General features: G+C 42.7%; 1 protein-coding gene across 2 annotated transcripts in view; it reads left to right on the forward strand.

Moving 5' to 3' along the window:
- MAP4K3 (mitogen-activated protein kinase kinase kinase kinase 3) overlaps positions 1 to 19,501 on the forward strand; it is a 143,669-nt gene extending 124,168 nt beyond the window's left edge. For both annotated transcript variants that reach the window (XM_014598208.3, XM_014598209.3), the window contains 7 exons: positions 1,223 to 1,326; positions 2,630 to 2,801; positions 6,668 to 6,736; positions 6,830 to 6,922; positions 10,297 to 10,367; positions 14,890 to 14,945; positions 18,148 to 19,501. In XM_014598208.3, the coding sequence (XP_014453694.2) occupies positions 1,223 to 1,326; positions 2,630 to 2,801; positions 6,668 to 6,736; positions 6,830 to 6,922; positions 10,297 to 10,367; positions 14,890 to 14,945; positions 18,148 to 18,235 (653 nt within the window). In that variant the 3' untranslated portion in view covers positions 18,236 to 19,501. The remainder of the gene's footprint in view (positions 1 to 1,222; positions 1,327 to 2,629; positions 2,802 to 6,667; positions 6,737 to 6,829; positions 6,923 to 10,296; positions 10,368 to 14,889; positions 14,946 to 18,147) is intronic.
- The last annotated feature ends 5,545 nt before the right edge of the window (positions 19,502 to 25,046 follow it).

The raw sequence follows: 25,046 nt of genomic DNA on the forward strand, positions 1-25,046 counted from the left end.
TAGACTGATTTTCTGGAGTGCTGAAAGAAATATTTTCAGGTCTGCCTGAAAGATGGGGAAATACTAGAGGGAAAAATTCTGGTAGATATGATCTCTTTAGATACCTTTAGAATACAAGAGTAACTTGTAAAACTTATTTGTCTGCAAGGTTTCTCCTCAGTGCTAAATAGAGACCTTGACAGTGCACCCCACTTGTAATCGTATGGTTGTCCTGGTAAGCCAGGCATTGTTTGTTGGAAGGCTAGCTAGCACATGGCTGCTTCTTTCTGCAGTAGTCAGCATCTGGAAATTCCTAGACATTGCTCACCTGGTAGACTTGGAACTGGCACCTGTGTTGGAAGTCAGATGCTTCAGTACCAGTAACAGTTCCTCTGGCCTAGGGAAAGCAGCACTGAATGGGGGACCAGGAAGAGTTTGAATATCACCCCTCCCATTTACTGGTGTTAATTATTGCACACTTCACATTCTGTGTTCCTGAGCTGAACTTTACCTTAGGAGTATCATCATCCCCCCCCCCCCATTTTACAGATGGGTTGAGTGAGATGTTGCACAAAGGGGGAGATCAACAAAGGCATTTTTAGGTGCTGAAAGATGTAGATAGATTTTTGGAACGTCAAGGGTGGTAGGGAGGGTATTCCCAGTAGACTTCATCTGCTTAATTTTATTGAAAGTCAATGGGCTATAGGTGCCTGGTCTGCCTCTATACCTTTATAAATGCTGTTTGGTGCTTATCTGTATTTTCATGTGCCTAAATGAGAATCTTGGCACAAAGTGGGTCAAATGGACTTTGAATTCAGATTGTTAGCCTTTACAGGCTTTGGGACAGAGCTTTGGGACAGAGACTTCATAGCTGTGTCATTTACAGTTCTAATAAGCTGTTGATGCCTAAATTATAGGAGGTTGGCCATACAATTTAACTTGAGCATGTCCTGGCTTTTCCTTGCCCAGACGTGCAACCTGTATGTTCTCTTTAAATGCGTTTTAACTGAATAGTGATAAAAGGGATGAGAAGGAGCAGCTGCCAGTGGAAACTCCAAAAGGGAAGACTATCCATTAACCTTTCTAGGAGCTCACTGCCTAAGAATGCAATTCTTAGGAATGGAAATGGGTTTTTCAGGTGTCCTTTCTCAAGTTGGGTCATTTTCAGAATGGCAAGGACTACGTTAAGTTAGATGGAAAATGTTTATACTTAGTACATGTTTTGCCTTTTCTTTCTTGGCAGTGAGGAATCCTTACACAGGCCATAAATACCTTTGTGGAGCACTACAGACTAGCATTGTTTTGTTGGAATGGGTTGAACCAATGCAGAAGTTTATGTTAATCAAGGTAAATGTTAATCAAGGTAAATGTTACAATAAGATGTCCACGAACAGGAATTCATTTCTCTTTAGAGGGTAACCTTTTAGCACAACTTTTGACTTATAGATGCTTTTATTTTTAAATAATTAGTAGGGAGGTACCGAATTCACGGCAGAAGTGGAGTGCACAGCAGCTCCTTTAATTTTGTATGTTCCCCCTTTCGCATCTCGCCCTTTGCCCCTGCTCCAGCCTCCTGCTGCTGATTAACGGAGGACCCCTGTTGCTCCCTGCTAATCAGCAGGGAAGCTAAAACCACAGTTTTAAACATGGCACTGTTTTTGCCTCCCCGTCACTCAGCAGCAAACAGCAGGGCTGTCCAGGGCCTCTCAGCCAATTAGTGGCAGGAGGCAAAAACGGTGGCATATTTAAAACTTCAGTTTTTGCCTCACCACTGATCAGGAGTAAGCAGGGCCCCTCCACCAATCAGCAGGGAGGGGAGGAGCATGGGGAAACCTGCAAGATTAAAGTAGCTACAGCACACCCCTCTTCTGCCATGAATTTGGTAGGTCCCTAATAATTAATTTAGTAGCAGATGTGAACGATTTGTTTTGTTCCTATATTTTTCTCCTAGCTACTGCTAACCTCATTTAGAAAAGGTACTGCTAACCTCATTTTTCCCTGCTCATATGCTCATTCCGAGATCCATTTGGTCTGTTTTCAAATGGTTCCATGAATGGGAGCACTTCATGGAAGTGTCATAGAGGTACCCGGTGAGAATATTCTACCTAATTCCCCAGGAGCCTTGGGGAAGTTGAGAGAAGAACCTAAATGGATAACTGAATTGCTGCCAAACTTGGAGGGATAATATGACCTACTTGTTATAGAATTTGTGACAGTTTAGGCACTTAAAAATCATATTTTGCCCTTCTGAAATCATCTAAATAGTTGCGGCCATTATGGTTAATGTACCTAAAAGGACAGCAGCCATAGTCTGGTCAGCTGGTTGTGTGACACCTCACCCAGTGATGTCACTCACAAGTGGCAGTCTCCTGCAGGCAGCCATCAGAAGAAAGTTATATGAAAGTCAGGCTGTTGCAACAAAATTGACTTGAGGACCTCATTGTCTTCGTAAATCAGATTTTCTGCACCTGTCAGTTCTGTTATACTTGAAAATAATTATGATGTTATATGAGTGTGCTAACTATTTAATTAAAAAATTACTCTATCCAACTTACAGTGCTGTTTTAATTGTCTAATAATGACACCTACTAAATTGTTTACTTTTTCACTTGTTTTACTTTCTCTAAGTTTTTTTTGTTTCTTAATTTAGCACATCGATTTTCCTGTACCTTGTCCACTAAGATTGTTTGAAATGCTGGTAGTACCTGAACAGGAGTTCCCTTTAGTTTGTGTTGGCGTTGCTAGAGGGAGAGACTTCAACCAGGTGGTGAAGTTTGAGACTGTCAACCCAAATTCTACCTCTTCGTGGTTTACAGAAACAGGTTTGTGCATTTTATGATTGAATTCCCAAATATTATTTGGTATTTTATTATTAGTACAGCGCTTGTGAGAGATAATTTCCTTTTGGGGGGTGATAGAGTGATCCTTTCATCGAGGTTACATTGGGTATTCTGTTTACAATGGACTCCTAGTTGTGCTTGACTGACTTTCTCCTTTCAAACAAAAATTTTAGACTAAGAGAATTGTTTTGTACCATTTAAATAAACAGGCCAGAGTTATGGTTGCCTGTGCTGCCTTCAGTTAGTTTTTACTAGACTTCTGTTTGTTTCAATTTTCAACAGTGATGTTCTTTTACATAGAATTTTTAAATGAATTTATATAAAATTCCAGGCTGGTCACCAACTTTCAAGGCAGCTTATAAGAGAGTTTGGGCCAGCTGCACAGAATCAGTAAGATAAAACATGTCTGCTAGCTTCCGGTTGCCGAGAGAGGGAAAATACTTTTCTCCTCTTTATTCAAGGAAACAAGGGAAGGTTAGCCTTGTACACAGCAGCAAAAAGCTAGGACTTCCTTTGACTGGCTTTGTATGTTTGGTAGGGATGTGAGTAGCACCAGTGGCAGAACCTTAAGAGGGAAGTTTGGTAGATAAAGCCTTTCAGGATTGTTTTGCAAGTCCCTTGAAAACCAGTTGCAGCAGTGAGCCAGACTGTAGTCCTAATCTCAGTTGCAAAAACTGTGAAGTAGCTCAATTTTAGGGCCTTAGTTGTTACTAGGAGCAGGGCAAAGTATGATATGGCACTTTCATTTTGTTCCATGGCGGAGCCAGAAGTGGTCCTATCTCAATACTTATGCACAAACCTCACTGATACTGTTGTATGCATTAACAGTGTTGTAGCACTGTTCCCATCACAGAGATGTCTGCTAATTTTCTTGCTGCACACAAGAATATCTCAGACTGACAGGTACATAAATGAATATGATCAGTGATAGAGCTGCCGAATATAGCTAATCAGTTGTATATTATTGGTGTACATAGATTTTGTGGAACTTTTTCAAATTTGCATTTGTCTATGTAGCTGCATGGCTTCCAGCAATCTCAGTGCTTCTCCTACTAAACTAAAAATGGGATTTTAAAAAAATATTCTTTTGCCTTTTTTCTTTCCTCTTTCAGCATTATCTGCATTAGTTTTAGATCTTTCTAGATATAAAATTATTGTCCCTTTCTAATATGCTCCTTTTCTTAATATGGACAGTTTAACATTTCTCATACTTTTCTAACTTACTGCATCTATTCTAGTATTCTTGAGTCATTTTATGACCTTCTGGTGTTTGTTTCTGAGAGGCCTTATTTCCCTATTCTGTCAGAATTGCATTTAAAAAATGCTGTTCAATCAGTCTTCCCCTGTCCTCTGCTGGCAGCATGTAGAGTGCAATAAAAAGCGGCAAAAGTGAGCTGTATGTGGGGCTTATAAACGGCTTCCACCAAATAACTGTTTTTATGCGTTTGGCATTTGTTTGGAAATGTTTGAAAATTATATGTTTGTTCCATTTGCATTGCATTCACAAATCAGAAAATGCATACGCCCTCTGGTGATTGGCAGGTTCAATTATTGGCTCAGAAAATACATCTTTCTCCAGAAGCAATGCTGCCTTCTGGCATCTGAGTTAGGCTCCCCACATAGAGCTGCTGCTCTGTGTGCACTCTTATAACAAGGCAGTGGAACTTTTATGAAATGTAGCAAATCATATTTGCTCTGTGGAGGAAAAGTGAAGGAGAGGGGAAACTATTTTCTCCAATCCTTCTGGTCCCAACAGCTGTCACAAGGAGAAAGGGGGGTGTGTGTTACATTTTCTTCGTCTCTCAAATGCTCTACTCTGTTATCTAAAGTGAGGTTGCTAACCTTTTCCAGCTATGGGCTGGAATGATCCTTCCTGGGTCAGAGTCAGGCAGGTCAGTCAGGCACCCTGCCACCACTCAGTGGCATGGGGAGAATACCTGCAGACGGTGCCCCCCATCATGGCATACTGCTGAAGTCCCAGATCTGCAGGCTGGACCCAAAGTTTCAGTGGGCCAGATCCATCCTGCAGGCTGTAGGTTACCAGCTGCTACTCCAAAATAGAGCATCCACTGTCTGATGAGCACTACGATCAGAGCAGAGCCTCAGTCGGGGTGGAAAAGAACTACCAGGACCTTGCACAGCTGGAAGGCTGAGAGTGCAGTTCATCATTCCAAAAAACCAAGTGAAGAACTGCCTCTGTCTTTTCTCCCTTAATAGTTAGCAAAGGCCAAAATTAAGTTTTCATCCTTTTTCTAGGCTGAGAACTAGGGCAATACTGGTTTGTCATAAAAGCTTGAGCAGGGTAAAGATAGCAGACATTGCAAGCCCATATTTCTACCACTTAAGTGTAGACCAGTGGTTTTCAATCTTTTTAGACTTAAGGCTCCCTTGGAAAATGCCACCTGTTAACTATCACTTTGTTTTGAGTACAGAAAAATAATAGAGCAGTTCTCCCATTACAAAGAATACAGAAAGACCACAGCAGGTCAAAAATGTTTTTAACGATATGGATTCCTGTTTCAAATCTCAGGGTTTATCTTGTCAAGCGTGTGTAAGTGTTTGTACACTTAACAGTTCTAATATTGCTTGGCACCTTGTGGCACCCATAAAAGGATCTCATGGCACCTTGCTTGAGAATCACTGGTTTAAACACTAGATTTAGTTTGTTTTTAGGATTTCAATACAAATCTGAACCTGAAACTTGAAATTGGAATGGTGCCTCAGTGAGTCAGTTTCTACTGTGCCTCCATCTGTGGAGTTTTCTCCTTACCCTAAGCGGGATCAAGGATTTAATTATCTTTAATTTGGGGGATTTGCAACTATCTCAGTATTTTATGGGATTACTAATTTCTCATCTCTAATAGAGTTTATTTAGGTTTTCTTTTTCTTTATGAAAGGTTTCTAGAATTTCTGTAGTATCTGACAGATTAAAAAGAGTTGCTTTGTGTTATGTTGATAAAGTAAATTATCTTCTCTTTTGAGTTGGCAAGTCCACTGATCCAAACTTGTTGGTCAGATCTCCCCATTTGCTGTGATGGAGGCAGCTGCATCTGTAGCACAGAAGGAAAGTTACCCTTGCTGCCTTACTCAAGTAATCTAGAGCAGCATTTTACAAGAGGGTGTACATGTATTGGTAATAAAACCTGCAGATGCAGACTCTGAAAATGGCAGCAAGGGCTGAAAACTAATACCATAGTCCCTAGTATGATTTAGAAACAAGGGTAGAAGAAGAATAAAACAGGATCTAATTTGGAAAAATAAAACCAATGTGTGTCTGTGGAAAATAGTCTAAAAGCAGAAGTTCCCAAACTTTTTCTTATTGTATATCCCCATCCAGACTTACCAGCTGCCTGCATACTCCTACCAGCATATGTTTTATATTTTAACCCCTTAAATTCCAATTATTATTATAATGAAAATTAAATCTGCCATAATACAATTTCTCCTGCATACCCTCCATAGATATCTTGCGTGACCCCCAGGAGTATGAGTACCACAGGTTTGGGAACCCCTGGTCTAAAATGTTCACATTATGCAAAGCGGCAACACTAAAAGAGACCAAGTGATAGTGGACAGCACCTAAAGCATGAATTTGTTCTGTGTTATGGCTGCAAAAAAGGCTGGAATAAGTCCATACTTTAATGTTACAGTTTCAGTTACCTCTGTCACAGTCAACAAGTTGGATAAGAGGGGGAATGCCTTTCTAAGAGAAGAGAAATTTCACTGGTAAGGCAAACATTTTTTGTAGTTCAAATACAGTAAGTGAAGTTGTTCAGCACTCCAGAATTTCCCAGTAGACTTGCTAGTAATTTATTATATATAAATTAACTTTGTCATTTTTGTTATAGACACTACAGAAACAAGTGTTGTACATGTAACACAGCTGGAGAGAGATACCATTTTGGTGTGTTTGGACTGTAAGTTTTGGCTATGAACCAAATATGTACATTCAAATTAAATCACTTGTTTTAGTTTTAAGTATTGAGTGATGCATTCTGTTTGTTTTCCAGGTTGTATAAAAATAGTAAATCTGCAAGGCAGATTAAAATCTAGCCGAAAACTGTCATCAGAGCTCACATTTGATTTCCAGATTGAATCAATAGGTAAGTCAGGTTTAGGTCATAATATTCAATCCTTATACTTAATTTTGCAGTGTAAAATTAAAAATGCTAATTCTAAGTACCTTCACATGAAATATATCGGTTCACATTTCTTTTAATGGTAATTGTTGTGCCTGTGATATTCTGATTCTCTTGCACATTAAGGATCAATGCAGAAGAGTAACTCACAATGCTGTCTGATTAGGTTAACAGGATATATAGGTGACAGCCTCCAAAGAAAAGTCTGTGCTCCCACTGCTCCTTTGAATTACTTCTGTTGCTAATTTGTTCTTTTTCTTTAGGCATAAAGTTAATTTGTTTAGGTCAGTTTCAAGAATGCAAATACAGACATTGTGAACTAACTTCCATTTAAAGTCTTTCTTTTCTGACTACATTTCTATACCCTTTACTAAATGAATGCATGCCATTCTCATGATGTATAACCCTCTCACTGTGCTTCCTGGCTCTTGCATTGGGAGGCATTGTGACCTAGTAGATGAAACACTGGACAAGGACCTGAGTTCCTTGCCTGGCTCTGTTATTAGCCTGCTTAGTAATCTTGGGGGAGTCAGTTCAGCTGTCTCTGTGCCCAAGTTTTCCCTCCATAAAATGAAGGATAAATTATGCTTATGTGCTCTTCAAGCACTTTGCAATCTGTGGATGAAAAGTATTACTTTTTTTACTTGCATACCACATGTACCTTTTCCCAAAAAATCAGCCCTCCAAAATGGAGGTGCTTATCTTAAGTGGAGAAGCTGATTTTCTTCACCAGAATAATGGTTCCCTGCAATGGCTGCTGGGGCATTGCTTCTCTCCCAGCCTAGGAGCAAGGGGCCAAGTGGATACAGGGTCATCTGTGTCACAGTTTTAATCCTATTCTGGCCACTGAGCAGTAGAACTGTAGTTCAGAAGCTGCAGTTTCTTTCTGAGTGACACTGAGGAGTGGGCTCTGCACCTCCTGACGAGCCAACTTTCAGCCATGTTTAGCACAGTTAAGTTTCTGGAAAAAAAAACTTTTTTTCTTCCTTCTTTCCCAGAACAGGATGCATGTATTTGGGGTGTATATAAGTAAATATGGTATGTGTTGTTGAGGTTTAGCTATCAGTATGTCTATGACACTTTTTGCAATTTCTTCACTGCTCTGCATTGTCGTCTTCCCTTTCTATTACCAAATGATACTTAGAAAATCACTGGACCTTTTTTTCCTTACTTTCTACAAAAAATTGTTCTGGCAATACACGTGAAATGGAAGTTGTCTAGGAGTTTTTAGTAACATTTCTTATAATGCCAAATCTGTTACAAAAAAAACATGTAGTGTTAACCTGTCTTGTTGCATGCGTATGATGTTGCAGGCAGTAATGTTACTATAAGTCTTTGTCATGCTTACAACCACCAGTAAGAGGTATTGTGAGAGAGTTAATCAAGGGGAGTTGCAAAATTTTGCTCCATGGCTTCCCCTGAAAGTTTAGAATTCTACTCTTAAAATGGTTGCACTTATTCTGCATGCTGTTATTCTTGGGGAATGAAAACATACTTCAGGCTGTAAAGTCATCCTTCAGTCTTATGAAAACGAATTCTAAATACTTAACATAGCTGTAACATAATAGGTTTGTATAAATCTCTCTCAGAAAAGCTAGATCATAATTTAATCATTAGATAAGTGCGTATTTGATTTTATTTAAAAGGTAGTTTGGGGATTGATGATGTAACTCCCTCTTGCAAGATAGTCAGAGTAATGTATGGAAACAAGGTGAAGGGAGAGAATTTTCAGCTGAATATTTTTCAGCACTGTTCGAGTTAGGGAGAAAGTTGTATTCATTTCTTTTGTAATGTTTCAGTGCCTATATAGCTAGAATTGTATATTTTCTTAAAACCTGAATTCTTAAAGTTTCTGAGAAAAATTAAATCTTACAAATAATATAAAAGGGTTATTATTAATTGGTGATGTTTATGAAGACTTTCCATAATTAAAAGCATAAAGATAGTGGAGATGTTATGCTTAAATAGCCACTTAAATTTCCCTTACATTTCAGTTGCACATTGCACACATTGGTCTTGTTACACATTGCATTTTTGAGCTGCTCAAATGTTGATCAGTGTTAGTGCTAGCTTGAGTTTGGAACAGATGCACTTTAAAACTAAAAACCTTCTCCAACTGTCCCCCATTTGCACAGCTGTGACTTGCCACTAGAGGGTTAGCAAGTAGGGCCCGGACTAGGAACTATAGCTGTGAGTTGCCACTAGCGAACTGGTGGGCCAGGACAGGCTTCTATCCCTGGTTTAGGTGGAAGTTCGGTGTTTGGGGGGCAGGAACATGAAGCTGGGAAATGAAATGGGAGGTAGAAAGGAAATGGGGATGAGGAATAACTGGTGAAATGAAGGAAGTCAGCCACTGAAATAAGATAAAAAGAAGTTAAATGTTTTTTAAAGAAATCAAGAGGAAGTAAATTAAAGAAGACCTCATGCTTTAATAGATTGGGATTGGGGTGTGGGGGGTGCTGGTCATGCTTCCCAGGATGGCTGGGAGCAATGAGAGAAGGTGTCTTTGGGGGAGCTACTGCCCCTGCCCGGGGAGGGAAACCACAGCCCTCGGGGACCCAATCAAGCCCACTATCTTTTTCCTCCACATTCCCAGATGCATCCATATCCTGCAGCCTGGCTAACTGGCTTGTGCTCTGCAGGCTGCTTGCATGTGGTTGCTCGCATGGGGGTGGGAAGGTCATACCCCCAGGAGCAGGGAGTTGGCTTGTTGCCAGAACTGCCCCCCTGGCCAGTAGAGTTAAAGGGGTGGAGAGTTTGTCCACACAGAACAGGAAGGCAGGGGTGTGGACTGCATTCTGGGATTCTGGAGGACTGCAATTTGGGTGGCTCGTCTGTGGGGAGTGGTCAGAATTAATGGAACACAAGCTGGGTGGTACCAATCAGAAATAGACCTGCCCTGGAGCAGTGTAATTTTAACCTGCTTAAGTGTGCTTACAAGTAGTTTCAGGTATTCATGTGTGGACAACCTAGGGATTAAGAGCTCCAGGAGTTGCCTAAAATTAATGTGCAACAAGGACCTTGATATTTAGCTTTCTCCTTCCCTCAGTAGAAGTACTATGCTGCTGGTGTGCAATGGCTTTTGAGTTTCCTTTGTAGAGGCAGCTTTACTTCAGCAGTAGTTACAGTACTCTATGTAGCTGTATACATTTCTGACCAGCTTGGGGTGGGTTAAGTGATTCCGTTGAAACATTTTGAGGTCTTCTTTAAGAGAACTGAGTTAATTATAAAATGTGTACAGGAGACAAAATTTCCAGAAGATGAGGAATATATTTTTGCCTTGAAAGAATAAATTTGGGTGTGTATTAAAATTCATTCAAGTACTCTTTTCCTTTCAGTCTGTCTACAAGACAGTGTGTTAGCTTTCTGGAAACATGGCATGCAAGGAAGGAGTTTTAGGTCAAATGAGGTAAGCAGCAAATGCACTTGCTACTGTCCATTGCCCCTTACTCCAGTTATAATGAAAATAAATTGCAACAGGCATAGGAGTACAATGAATACTGTTTCTTTGATTTATAAAAAGTTTATGTAGCACTGTGTTAATGCTAAGAAACTGAAAATTCGTTGCTGTTTTAAGCATTCGTTTCATCAACAAAAAGAATTAGATTTGCATTCTCAAGATATAATGTTAAACTGATACAGTTGATGTTTTTTTCTGTTCCAAGGGTCTGAAGGCCACATTGGCTAAATGCTTCCCATTTTCCAAAGTCATCTGAATATCTATTTTTAAAGACCAATTTCAATAGCCCTGGTCAGTTACTCTTTGATGCCAGTTTTTGGGATTTCTCAGCAAGAGAGTGCTTGTGCATTCGACCATAGCAAATTCAGACTCATATCAAATCATTCATACATCTTTGTCTCAGTTGAGGAATTGAGCAAGCTATTTTAAAATAGAATTAGTCATGTTCATGTACTCATGATGCATCAAACTTGTGTATTCCACTTCATTACACTGCTGCATTATTTCACATGGAATTTGCAGCGAACATCAGTGTCAGAGAAGTACGGCCGGAAGGGACCTTTAGAGGTCATCTACTCCAACCCCCTGCCAGAGGCAGGATCACCCCTATTCAAGCCATCCTATACAGATCTATTATCTAACCTCCTAGCAAAACTAGAGTCAACCCAGATACAACACAAGACATAACACTCTACTCTATCACGGGTAAAGCAGGGGGACCATAGCAGCCAACGTTCTGCTGCTGCAAAGGTGGTTAAAATATGCTTGAGAGATCCCAGGAAGAGGGCCATGCCCCCTGCTACAGAGGAAGGCAAACCCCCTCCCACAGTTCAAACCAATCTGACCATGGGGTAAAATTTCTTCCTAACCCTAAATATGACGGCCTGACACTGAGCAGAGGGGAACACCCTCTACCCAGGAACCTCTGGGTTGATGTCCCAGCAAGAGCATTGGCATACCTGAGTTGAAATCTGCAGCCAACATCAAATGTCTCAGGAAAATGTAGTGTCAGGAGGGGGAAAAATTCCCTCTCATCCTCACGTGACAACCAGCAAAGCTTAGAAGAATGAAAAAAAATGCCCATACTAGAATATAGTAGGCATAGTTATGCCTAGATTATCCCTGATGAATTCCTGTCCAGTCTCCACCTGAACACTTCCAGTGATGGAGAGTCCACAACTTCCACTGCCTCATTGTTGTGACAATGAAGTTTTTCCTGTTATCCAATTTAAACCTACTGAGCTGCAACTTCAAGCCATTGGTCCTACTCTCTGCAGCAAGAGAGAAAAAATGGTTTCCCTTCCTATGGCAGGCCTTCAGGTATTTGAAAACTGCTACCATGTCCCCACTTAAGCACCTTTTCCACAAGCTGAACCTGCCTGTCTCCTTCATCTTCTACTCATACAACATGCCTTCCAAGCCCTTCATCATTTGTCACCCATCTCTGGACCCTCTCTAACTTCTCCACATCCTTTTTAAAATGCAGAGCCCAGAATTGCACTCAGTACTCCAGATGAGGCCTAACAAGCGCCGAGTAGAGGCACTATCACCTCATGTGGTCTTTTACCTAATGGTTCTATTGATGCATCCCAAAACCACATTCACCTCTTGTGCAGCTACATCACACTTAGGTACTTACTGGCTAAATGACTGATCTTAATACTATTGAATGCAGAACTTAACCACAAAAAATCCACACATTCATGACCTTCAGGAGATATAACAATGTATGTCTAGGGTTTGTTGATTATTCCTAACACTGATCTAATTGATAAAAACAGCAGCCCATCTTCTTGCGTATGAACATTTCGGGTTGCTTGAGCTGACCTTCAGATTCCAGTATGGCACTGGCTTTAGGGGCTTGAAAAATCACCTCTGGAGCAGTAAAACCGGTGATCCAAAAGGGGAGACATGTAAGTTCGGGAGGCAACTTCTACAGGAGCTGTGTCCAGGTTGTATAAAACTGATTCCATAGAAATGGCTTTCAGAAAAAGAACCAAATACAGAGCTTACTGCTTTATATTAGATTTTTCTCACTATGTCTTACCTGCGAGAAAGCTGACCCCCCTAGAGCAGTGATGCTCAACTTTTTTGCTTGGTGGATTAGACTGCCAGTGCCTAGTCTATCTGCAGGCCAGATCCAGCCAGTGTTCTTGTTCTGGCACCTGGGTGGGCACAGTAGGTTCCATCTGGTCACATGGAGGGGCACAGGGGGCAGGACATCCCCAGTGCAGCCCCATAGGGGAAAGAAGCTTGACCCAGCCCCGTGGAGAGGGATGGGGATGTGACTCAGCCCTGGGGAAGAGAGGGCTTGGCCAGGTCCCAACCCCGCCCTGCAGGGAAGGAAGGGGGCATGGCTTGGCCTCAGTCTGGTCCCATGCGGGGAGGGCTATGGCCAAGCCCTGAAGAGGAGTGGTGTGAGGCCTGGCCTAGCCTGGATCCACAAGTGGGGGGTGGTGTGGTACAGCCCCACAGGGGAAGAGGTCACAGCCTGGCCTGACTTGGCCCCAGCCAGTTGCAAGAAGCTTGGGATTTGGGAATTTGGCAGACTATTAATGACCACTGCTCCCCTGTCGCCAAATTTCCTGATCCACGGGGAGCCCTGCAGGCCAGATCCAGTGGCTGAGCACCCCTGCAAAGCTTCCAAACATTCCACTCTTAACAAACCAGAAAGATAAGAAGAAGGATGAGCTGTTTCTCTTCCCAAAAACTTGGAAAATGATCTCAGACTACAGTAGGGCTGTGTGAAATTTTGGCAGCCTTTTCATTTTGGATGTGTTTTGGGCTATTTGGGCACTCAAAACACCAAATCCGAATCAAAATGGAAGGCTCCAAAACAGCTCTGAAATAAATCGGAAGGCTCCAAAACATTTCAGAAATGTTTTTGAGAATTTCTGAGTTTCAGAGCTGTGTTTGCAGGGAAACAAAAACTAAGCCGGGGGGGGGAGGGAGAACTGCTCTGATATTGACATCTAGCTCCTGGTTCAATCCCCGAGCTCTCCGATCATTTCCCCAGCTTCTCTTGGGGGGTGCAGGCCCCCGATCTGTGTGTGGAGTTTCAGCAGGCTCCTGCTGCAGGCTGCAGCACTGCAGTCTTCCTGGCACTCAGTGCAGGCTGCACCAAGTGGCTGCCGCTGGCCCCAGCTTGCAGCAGCAGTCTGCTGAAACCCCACGCACAGATCCAGGGGCCCGTGCCTCCTGGGAGGGCTGCAGAGCTGTGCCAGACTCCTCCCAAGGGATGCAGCCCCCAGATCTGCATGCGGGATGACAGCATGCTGCTGCTGCCAGCAAGCGATACTAGTTTTGCTTTGAACATTTTGAAACAGTTTCCCAAAAATCCCTGCACCCATCTCCTTGAAACTTGGGAGGCTTCATGCCCTCAGAATGGGCTACCATCCCTGCAATTTTAATCGGAATCAGGAAAGAAATGACTACGTTATAGTCATTTTAGTGATTCCCCATTATAGCCTACAGCCGAACCACCAAAACAGCGTCGAAACTCCAAAACAGATTTGGCCGAGTTGAAACAGGACAGTGATCCAAAACACCAAAACGAATCACTGTCTCTCTGAAATGCCAAATCTGAAACAAAACAGCCATTTCGCACAGCCCTAGACTGCAGGGATAAGGGCCAGCTAAATGTGTGTGTAAATCATGTCAGTAGGCTGAATAATGCTGAATAATAATCGGTGGTAAAATTTGGAATATATTTTGAATTTTCAGCTGAGTGCATTCACTGATGCCAGCACTTGGTGTTCACCTAAATAAAAGCTTATTACTATATTACAGTTTCTCTGAAAGAAACAAAACAGTGTTTTAAATTTGTTAAAGCACTGAAGACTTGGAAGCAAATGTGTTAAAAAGTTAAATCATCTGTCCACCATAATCATATATTTGAAATATTTAATTGTACTTTTATAATTCATTTGTTAGAATATCAGTGTGCTTATGTTTAATAGTACTTTTGCTTTATTTTTTTCCATTTTTTCCTTCTGTGGTCTCTGCTGCTCCTCTTGGTTGTGTTACTGTTGATTTCAGCAAAGTGAACTTTATCCAGAGTTTGCTGAAATCAATGCAAGACCTACACTGACCTCAGTGGGCTTTCAACAAGGCCCTTTTTTCCGTGGCTCTGGTCCCTCCAGTGTACCTGACTATCCATAACAAGCTCTAGACTCCAAAAAAACATGCTTGATATTATGACTACTAGCTAAGAAGATTGTCCACTTTTAAAGCAGTCTCCACGGCAACTGCTGTAGTTGCTTAAAATAGGATTTTGCATAATACAGCAGGATGTTGTAGAAAACTCACTTTACTCATTTAAAAATGACAGTATTAAAATGTCCTCATTTAACCTAATCTGCAATTTCCATTGATCATTCATTCCTTTTCTAGATGCGTTACATTCTGGGAGGTTAATTAAAAATAGCTTTACAAGCTACATGAATCTTTTTGTATATTTTTCATTAAATAGATCACACAGGAAATTTCTGACAACACAAGGATATTCAGGCTACTTGGATCTGACAGGTAAGAAGAATACCCACCATGGTCAATTAAAGTAAAAGAGTACACTGTTGTCTCTTCCTCTTGATTCTTAAGAGCACTTTCTCAACCAGTTTTTCACCCCCTTCATAAACTACTTTTTGTAAAGGAAGAATAAAAATATAATTTGTGCATTAGCAGGCAGTTACAGGTTCATATTCACCAGCAGGCGTGCCTCCAAAACTCTTTTCCTTTTGGGTTGTAACATGTTTTTAAACCAGGCATATTTGCTTTCAGCTGTTACACTCTTAGATGACTGGGAATTGCATCTTTAATCAGAAGTGCTAAAATTTATAATATTGACACTTTTCAAAGAGGGGATTATCCTGCTATGTTTTCAGCATCCACAGCACTGCCCAGGAGGTGTTTGAGCCCCAGAGGCAGTCGGAATCTTCCAGGTCTCCCAGCAATAACTGCAGAGTTCAGGCATGTCCCAGGGATCCTCAGCCTCTTATTTTCTTTGTTTTAGACTTCTGCAATTTTCTAGAGGCTGTGAAAGGAGCATATTTTGTATTTTAAGGAATATATGTTGAAAGCTGCATCTATCCCACTGAGACCTCTAGCTTGATCTTCTCCTCCTAGCTGCTCAGGGGGGAACACTTTAAGGGGAGGGCTGAATATGCTCTGAGCCAGTACTTCTTAACCTTTATAGACTCAAAGCGCTCCTCCTTGGATTTGAGGCACTCCTCCATAATTTTTGTGAAATGGGTGGCACCCAATTTCAAAAGCTAATTTATGTATTACAGTGGGCTCAGTAGTGGGTGTGGGAAATTATTCAGGAAGGGACAAGACTGACCCTGTCTTTATCTGTTATCTCCTCACACATCTTGGTATCCTTCAAAGGATCTGACAGCACCCCAGGGTGCCCTGGTACCATGGTTGAGAATCAGTGCTCTGAGCAATATCCAACGCATGGCTTGGTGGTTTGAGACTTTGCTGGGAAATGGGAGATGCATGCTGTAGCCCTCTCTAGGTGATGGAGGCCTAGAACCTGAATCTCTCAGTGCACTAACCACCACTATTACGCTGTAGGGCTAAAAGGCAGGATGGTAGTTGTCCTCCTCCTGTGTCAAACACTAATCATTTGTGTTTTGTCTGTGAGTAAAGGCTCAGGGCTTACCTGGCCTTATACACATTCCCAGGCAATTTTCTTCTGCCCAAGAACTGGTATGTCTATAGTGCAGCCATCTGAGCATGCTCAAAAGGGAAGCACAAAGCTATCATAGCTATGCAAGTGCAAGGAGACTCCACTCTTGCTGTAAGTGCCAAGTGTTGTGTTTCTGTGGCTATATAAGTGCTGCTTAAATGTGTAAAGATGAAACAGGATTTAGTCCTTATTGTCAGTTGATAGAACAACATTGGGATTCAGTCAAGGTGTTTGGAATAGTCTGTAGACCCTTCTGCAGGTGTAGCTTTGCTGGCTACATGAAGGTCATATTTTTTTTTAAATTATCTTCATAAGTGTAATGGCTAGAAAAATTTTGAAATGTAAACAGATAATGAAGTACTGTTCTCTCAGGGTGAATTCTGGAACAAATGGATGCTGCAGTACAACATCCTGTCAGTAATTATATTCCTTCATTTCATTCAGATGTGGCTTCTAGTGTCATTTCTTGCCCATAAGTAACACCCCAGTCTGAATTATTCCACTGCCATCCCCCAGCTTGGAATCTGCACTTGTCTTCAAGACTCTACACAGTCTGTTCCCAATATATGTCTCTAACATCGTCTCTTAACATCCCTCCACACCCCCACCCCAGCATTACCAGTGATGCCAGCCTCTTGGCCCCATTTGTCTTTCTTCCTTCTCTGTTTCTGTATACCTAATGGTTCTTGAATCTTACTTAGCAAGCCACTATCTATCTATTCCTCATTCAAATCTTTTGCAAATATTCTTTGTTGCTGATTCCCACATGTAGTAATTTTTTTTAAAGATGCATATGACAACAAGCTTTAAAAGGTAGCTTTGATGTGGCACATCAGTAGCAATATATATTACCATACAGTTGTTGCATGTGGTGCTAGGAGAAGCCGAGGGGTCTGAAGGCCCAGCCAGGGGCTGTATTGGCAATAGGTAGAACATCTGTAACGATGCCATCTGTGAAGCATGGTGTAGGGGAGGTACAGAGCCATGTGAATGGCCCACAAGGCCACGGCCACAATTAAGGTGGTCCATATAATAAAACCAGGGTAGCCTCTCACACTATATATATTTATTAACATCAAGGCATGGTGGGCAAGAGCAGGGTGTACTGCTCTTAGAATGGGGTATTCAAAAATGTTTTGGGGTGCCCTGTTACAGTAGGCATCCATAAGAAACTAGAATACCATTCTTTTAGTGCCTTGTTGTCAGGGTCTCTTCTGGATCACAAATCAGTCTGGGCCTGCTCCAGCATGTAAAGTGTGGATACCAGACTTAGATGCATGGTAATACCATTAATGTTTTTACTAGTGCCATATTCAGAGGCAGCATCAGCTTCCCTGCTCAGAATGCATGTTATCATGTGTACATTCAGGCATAGTATCTTCTCTTTTTACACAGCAATGGGTACCAGGGATTCATATGACTTGGTTGCCATCAGTAACCCCAAGTCCTCTCCGGGAAATGGTCTCCTGTTCTGTATGTAAGGTGTAGCAAGTTCCTTGACCTTTGTATGTATCCATATTAAAACGGGTTTGCAAATTGCCCATCCAGCCCCTCCCAACTAATATATTGAGCAACAATTTATTGGATCCACTGATGAGTGATCTGACATCTTTTTTCAGCTGATGATAGGTTGGTGGCCTAATACTCAAGAAGCTTCTCTGACAGTCTGGTCAGTTCTCTCTGTCTTGCTCTCTGTCCCCATTCTGTTCCTGCACCATGTTAAGTAGGCACATTGTATGGAAGTTAAGTGATTTACAAATAATTGATGTATTCCTCCATAGAGGAAGTGGTTCTTGGGAAGTAAATAGCATGGAAAATTGGAGAAGCCATAGAGGAGAGTGCAGTAGTTCAGGCAATAGGGGATGAACCATGAATAAACCCTATAGCAGAAGTGAAGTAGAATGATTGGCGAGAGACAGATTTACAGATGAGCCCTATGAGAAAGGAAGGAAACTTTGCACTCAACGATGAATCTAAATTACAGTTGGGGCATTTCACAATGTATTTTTGTGTTCATTTATTTAACCTCTTTATTTTTAGGGTTGTGGTATTGGAAAGTAGGCCAACGGATAATCCAACAGCCAACAGCAATTTATACATCCTGGCAGGTCATGAAAACAGTTACTGAGAATCAGGCATGACAGATGACTGTGAGAAGAAAACACTACTGCTGCAACCATAATGGAGGACTGAAATTGCACATGAGCTGCAGTTACTTTGTAATTTATTGTGGCATGAGAGAAAGGTGACAATTTTGTTGAAGTAGTATGGACACGCTTAGCATATTATACCACAGAAGTGCTTGATTCACTGTTATGTAATCTTTGTACATATGCGGTATTTTTCAGTGAAACATTGATGAAGACCTACACTGACTTTATGTAGATAATGGTCCTTCTCTTATGTACAAGTGTCTTACCTGTACAGATATAAAGGCTGCCAAGGCTGCAAAAATACAGTTGGGGTACTATTTTAAGGACTTCTTGTGTGGTTATTATAAAATGGGATGCTAGCAATGAACATAATGCGTTTAATAACACTATTGTATTTTATTATATGTAATTTACTAATACAAATAAATCTTAAGTTTCAGACATTGTAACCAAGGCTGTAAATGGATTACAATCCTGTTTTTCATTTTTATGCAAGTACACTGGTCTTCATGTTTGCACAAAGTATTGATCTGTGATGTATTTAGTCACAAAGGTAAGCTGTGACTTTGTGGATATGACTTGGGCTTCTAAGTACCTTTTTTAGTTTATTTGGGTAGTTTTCTTTGTGAAACAAACCAATTAAGCACCTGTATTTTTCTATTTAAGTACTTCTCTATGCTTGAAAACAATACCTTCTGGAATGGGTATGAATCCCAGAATAGTGGTACCTTGCTGTAACACTTCAATAGTTGTATGAATGATTAGTATATACAGTGATAAAATTAGCATTCTTCAGAGACTTCAGTAAACATTTTCATATCATGATGAAGAACTGTAACATTCCACATTGTGGAAATGGTTTGAAGATCTTGTTACATGTTGACTTTTTTTGGCCTTATAACCATTTTCACACTTTTCTTGATTTTAGGATGTTAACACATGGCCAAAATAATTTAGTTACTACCTCATACAAACAATATAACCGTTGCTACACATCACAGGAACTTAGTTTTGATCAAAATTATTTTTGATTGATATTTTCCAGTGGAGTATGTAATTGCCAAGTTTTAGCAAAATGCACATATTTGGCTCTTTTTTGTATATGTTCTTTATATTTTATTGTGATAATACACACTAAGAACAAAACTAAAGTGGTTTATAGTCTGCATTATTGTTGTGATTGGTAATGCTTTTGAGCGTGTTCCCTAGTGTATATAATGTAAAATAAACATTTTTTAACATGTTGTTGTACAAGTAGATTACCACTTGAACTAATTTCCACGTGAGACTACATTTTGCCTGTGGAAAATATCCAGTTTTGAGTTCTGCCATTAAATGTTTATGGACCAAGTGTATACTATGGGCAGCATGCTGCATGTATAAAAGATCAGGCTGCCAGGAATGCAGATTTCTTAGATTTAACATCTGTATTTGGGGGATGATTTACAAACAAGCCTACATAATTTAATTATAGACTCAGTTCATTAACTATGAAGGGTGGGGGTCCAACTGGATATGTTTGTGCAAGGATCAGTGTATTAGTTTGAAACGCTCTTAAAATAGCAGGTGTATCACAGGGGATAAATTACTCTCATTTCAGCACATCCCTAACAACCTGTGCAAAGGCAGATTTGAAGACTGAGAGATGAACCTGATGGGATGTTGAGGGGCACTGAACAAGGTTCAGGGACTGGGGGAGAGTCAGAAGGTATATGGGAGCAGAGCTTATCTGGGAGAAAAGGGTTGAAGGGGGTGGGGATTGGGCAGCTGCAATACCAACTGCTCCCACTGAATCAAAAAATTGAATCCAAACACCTTGGTGAATCTGGGAGCATGGTCAGCACTATTTATATGCACATGTGCTGGGGTTTTGCAGGGGGCGTTTGATAAAAAGGGAGATTGAAAACACTATGTAATTGTCTTGTCTTGTCTTTAGAAATATATGGTTTGGTCTGGTGATAAGGCGTTCCTATCACTACTTGAGGATCATTGACTGAGGTAGTAGCCATGAAGATGAGGCAGTAAAGAACAGCATTACAAGTTTTATTTCAGCTGAAGCAAATACTCTTCCTGATTAAATTTTTGGGTGCTAATTCAAGATTCTTCCTGGCAGGGGGAGCATAGACAAATTTTACCCAATACAGCTTGTGTCCAAACTGATGCATGGGTGCAAAACCTGAGTTAGCATAAAAGCCAGGATTTTGCTAATGTTTCCTCCCCAGTTTTTTTGCTGTCTGACAAGCAGTTGTGTCCCTGTGCTATACTATCTACTAGCCTTTGGCAACGTTGCATAACCACATCCAATTCCAATCCCCCCAAACCTCCCTGCTTTTGGCTCGTCTCCTCTCCGTGTCTTCTTGCTGCCCCACAGTATTTATCCTGGCTAGTCTGCAACAGGTATGTCAGAGATGACAGCTTATGGATGAGGACAAATGCAATAGTTGAAGCATTTCACATTGCAGCTGCACAGCTGCATGGAGTGTTTCAGGGACTGGTAGATGTACAGCCCCCTGCCATGCCCGCCCCCTCCAATCTGAAGGGCTTTAAAAATTCTCTGGCTGTAAGTAGCTGCCTGTTCTGCAGCCAGAGGACATGATAGAGGGCTTCAGCAACCTGTGGCTCTGCAGCCCTCAGTCTTCCAGAACTGTAGCTGTGGATGTAGCTCTGTTCTCCCCTCCATTGGGGGAGGGACAGAAATAATATCAACGTTCTGTCGGTTCTGCTTCTGCTTTCCTGGAGCATTCTGTCCCTTGGAACCGGGCAACCCAAGGCCCAGTGCCCCCTCAATGGAACCAGGCGATCCCATGCCTTCCTGCCCAAATCAGGAGACCAGACACAGGTACATGGGTATTGGGGGCTGGAGAACAGGGACATGGGGCTTCCAGTCTCCCAGTTCTAGGGTTCTGGCAGGTGATATTCCTGGAGAGTACAGGCACAGTGAACAAGAGAGTGCTCACCATCCCTGCCCCACTCCCCTTCCCCTGGGTGAATAGAAAAGAGATCACTAGAATGCTGTTGTGTTCCATGTTGCATATATATATATATAACAGAAAGTTTCAACTAGATCAGGGTGGGCATTTAGTTCAGCTGGAGGGCCACTTAAAGAGTTTTGGTGATCTGTTGAGGGCTGCCAGGGTGGCCCCACCCCTTAATAAGCACTCCACCCCCAATTGCCATCTTGGGACTGGAAGTCCCCACCCCTAATCTATGACCTTTGCCACCAGAAGTCCCTCCCCTTGCCCCTGGAAGTACTCCTTTGGGGAAGGGGGCTTGCCATCTTGGAACCAAACCCCCCCGAAATTATATACTAAAAATCAAATGTCTTTAATAACATATTTTAATTTTATTTTAAATATATATTTTTGTCCTGACGTGTGTTTGTGCTATATATATAGAAGTGATTCCATAATAGCTCAAAATGAAGTCTTACTCTTGTATATTGTGGGGGGTATGAGGTTTGTGGGAGGCTGTGGGCTGTGTGGAGGGGGAGGGTGGCTGGAGGGGATGCGTGTGTGCATGTAGCAGTGAGCGAGGCTCCCCCAAGAGGTGCATAGGTGTGTGAGAGGGCTGTGGGTGGGTGCAATGTTTGTGGGATGTGATTGTGTGTGGGGGAAGGTGTGATTGTGGAGTTTCTGGGTGTGGTGGGGTGTCCATGTGAGTCTCCCCCCCCACCCCACATGTGCCCCCTGAGCCAGTCAGCACCCATCCTGCAACAGGCCAGAGCCCGTATGCCCTGCAGCACCTCTCCACCACCAACAACAGCACACAGCCCCAGCGCACCCCATGCCTGCTCTGCACTGCCTGCCCATGGTGCATCCTGCCACCCCTGGTTATGCAGCGGGGCTGGGGCAGCTGCTTCCAGCTGCTGCTGCCACTGGGCTGCTGCTCAGCCCAGAGGAGTGAGCTCAGAGCAGGCGCTGGGGCCCTGGCTCAGCAGAGGCAGCATGGGAGAGAAACTGCTGCTCCTGCTGCTAGTACTTCCTGGTGTAGCTGCCTGGAGCCCATGCAGGGCTGCCCTGTGTCTGCTCTGCGCTGCCCCACTGAGCAGCCAAGATGCAACGGTAACATGGCGTAGATGCAGGGCAGCTCCATGCAGGCTCTGGGCAGGCGCACCAGGGGGAAGGGCCACTTCTGCCTCACGCTGAGCAGCAGTTTCTCTCCCATGCTCAGAGCCGGCGTGAGGTGCGTGGGGTCGGGTCTGCACGCGTGCTGGTCCCTACCGCTACTGCGGGACTAGGGCCAGTGGCAGCAGCAGCCAGAAGGAGCCACCACCACCCGGGCTGTCTAGAAAGGCAATCCAGCCACGGAACCACCCCAGCCCCACTGCATGCCCAGGGGGCAGCAGGACACACCATGACCAGGCGGTGCCAAGGCCAAGTGGGACCAAGGTTTCCTTTGGGGTTGGCTTTGGAGCACTACAAATACTACATCTTCCCCGCTCTGTATTTCTTTCGACAATTCCTTAAGTGTGTGCCTTTCACTAAAATGGCCCCACAGTATGCCAACCTTTTTATGAGCCACCTGGAAGAAGACTTCCTCAAGAACTGCACCATCAAACCCTTACTATACTTAAGATACATCGATGACATCTTCATCATTTGGAGTGAGAACCTGCAATCTCTGATTGAGTTCCACCAGAAATTCAAGTCACCATCCCTCCATCTGACTTTCTTTAGAATACTCCAGCACCAACATCCCCTTTTTAGACACAATGATCAGTATCCAGAAGGGTAAAATACAGACCACAGTATACAAGAAACCCACAGACCAACATACATATCTGCACAGAACCAGCAATCACCCTAAACACACCAAAAAAGCTGTGATATACAGCCAAGCCCTCAGATACCACCGCATCTGTACTGAAGAGAACACCCGGGATTGCCACCTCACCAATCTTAAAAAGGCTTTCACCCAGCAAGGACACTCCTCCAGGGAGGTTGATCGCACGTTTGAAAGAGCCACCTGGATACCACGTGAAGAACTGCTGCAGTACAGAAGAAAAACACCCACAAATCGCACACCGCTGGTTATGACGTATCACCCCTCCCTTGAACCTGTACGGAAAATCCTCAAAAAATTGCAACCCATATTAAAAAGAGACCCTATTCTTAAAAAGATCTTCCCAGAGCCACCCATCCTAGCCTTCAAACAAGCACCGAACCTCGCCAACCTCATCACCAGAAGCAAACTTCCTCAAGCCCAGAACACACCAAAAGGATCCAGACCGTGCCAGGACAAGAAATGCAAAACCTGCCAGCACATCTCCACCACCCCCACTATTACTACACCCCACAACAGAGCCATCAGCATCCCAGGATCTTACAGCTGCACCTCCAGAAATGTAGTATACCTCATCCAATGCACCAAATGCCCTGATGAAAGATATGTAGGAGAGACCAGACAACAACTGCGCACCAGAATGAATGCACACTGGAAATTATCAAAGACAGAAACCCTCAATTACCGGTGGGGGCACATTTCTCACAGGAGGGCCACTCTCTCTCCAATCTCTTAGTCCTGATCCTCAAGGGAAACTTACACAACACTTCCCAGAGATGAGCCTATGAGCTCCATTTCATCAACCTGCTGGATACTAGAGATCAGGGACTAACCATAGACATTGGATTTTTGATACATTACAATCTGCCTGGCAACTGACTCCCCAGCCTAGCCCAGCCCAGCCCCGGCTTCTTTATTTTTCATTCCATCCAGGAAGAGCACACACCGACTGCTGAAACTTCCTTAGCCTGACGAAGGGTTTTTGGACCCGAAAGCTTGCTTAATAACTATTCTCCAGCCATTTGGGTTGGTCTAATAAAAGATATCAAATTCACCCAAGGAACCTTGTCTGCCTATGCCTTTCACCAAGTACTTTGAAAGATGGTGCCTTGATGTGGAAGTTTTCCCTCTCAGTGAAGCGACAACTCTGTACTTCATAAATTTTCCTGACTGTTCATAATCAGTAGTCAGCCTATGTTCTGCAGCACTGAGTGGGCTCAGGTAGGGTCCTTTCCATTCAAAGCAAATGCTTATCCCAGGAAGGTAGTGGGAACAATTGGTCGAGTTGCAGGTAGTTACAGGATTTCTTTCTCTGCTCCTAAGATTCTTTGTGGATTTGCTTGCCATGTCCATGATCAAAAATGCTAGGGCTGCTGGAACATAGTAGGCCTTCTAAGCAGGAACAAGACAATACCAGCTAAAAATCCCAAATGAAGGAAATCCAATTCCCTTCTCAGGACAGGAATTTTTGGTGATGACCTTCTTCTATCTCTTGTTTACAGCCATGCCCCCAACATGCTGGGTGCTTCCTGAGCCCTAAATGAGAACAGATATTGCTCGCAAGAGCTCATAACATAAGGCATCAAGGATTAAAATCACCTCGCCTACATTTTAGCAAAAGAAAAGCCCTTAGGGCTAGGTACAGACAGTCAAAATGCCTGAGGTTGAATAGATTCAACCTTTGCAGGTTAGTCTAAGGTGCATAGATTGAACCAATAAGCAACTGAATAGTCATTCACTTTTTGATTCCAGAAATGCAGCCACATGCCTGCTCAGACTCAGGCTAGAAGCTGGGTGGGGAGGGAGGGAGGGAGGGGGCACTAAAGCATGCCTCCCTGCTCTGTTGGTGCAGACAACTTGGGGTAAGGCTATCCTGCCCATGCTGGGGGGGGGGGGGGGGTTTGCAGTGGATGTGCAAAGCATCCTGGGATGCCAGAGGACTGTGAGTTAACTTGAATCGTGAGGGGATCTGGGACAGAAGTTCAGTAAACCAATTTAACTTAA

The sequence above is a fragment of the Alligator mississippiensis genome, chromosome 1 (genome assembly GCF_030867095.1).
Source record: "Alligator mississippiensis isolate rAllMis1 chromosome 1, rAllMis1, whole genome shotgun sequence".
NCBI lineage: Eukaryota > Metazoa > Chordata > Crocodylia > Alligatoridae > Alligator > Alligator mississippiensis.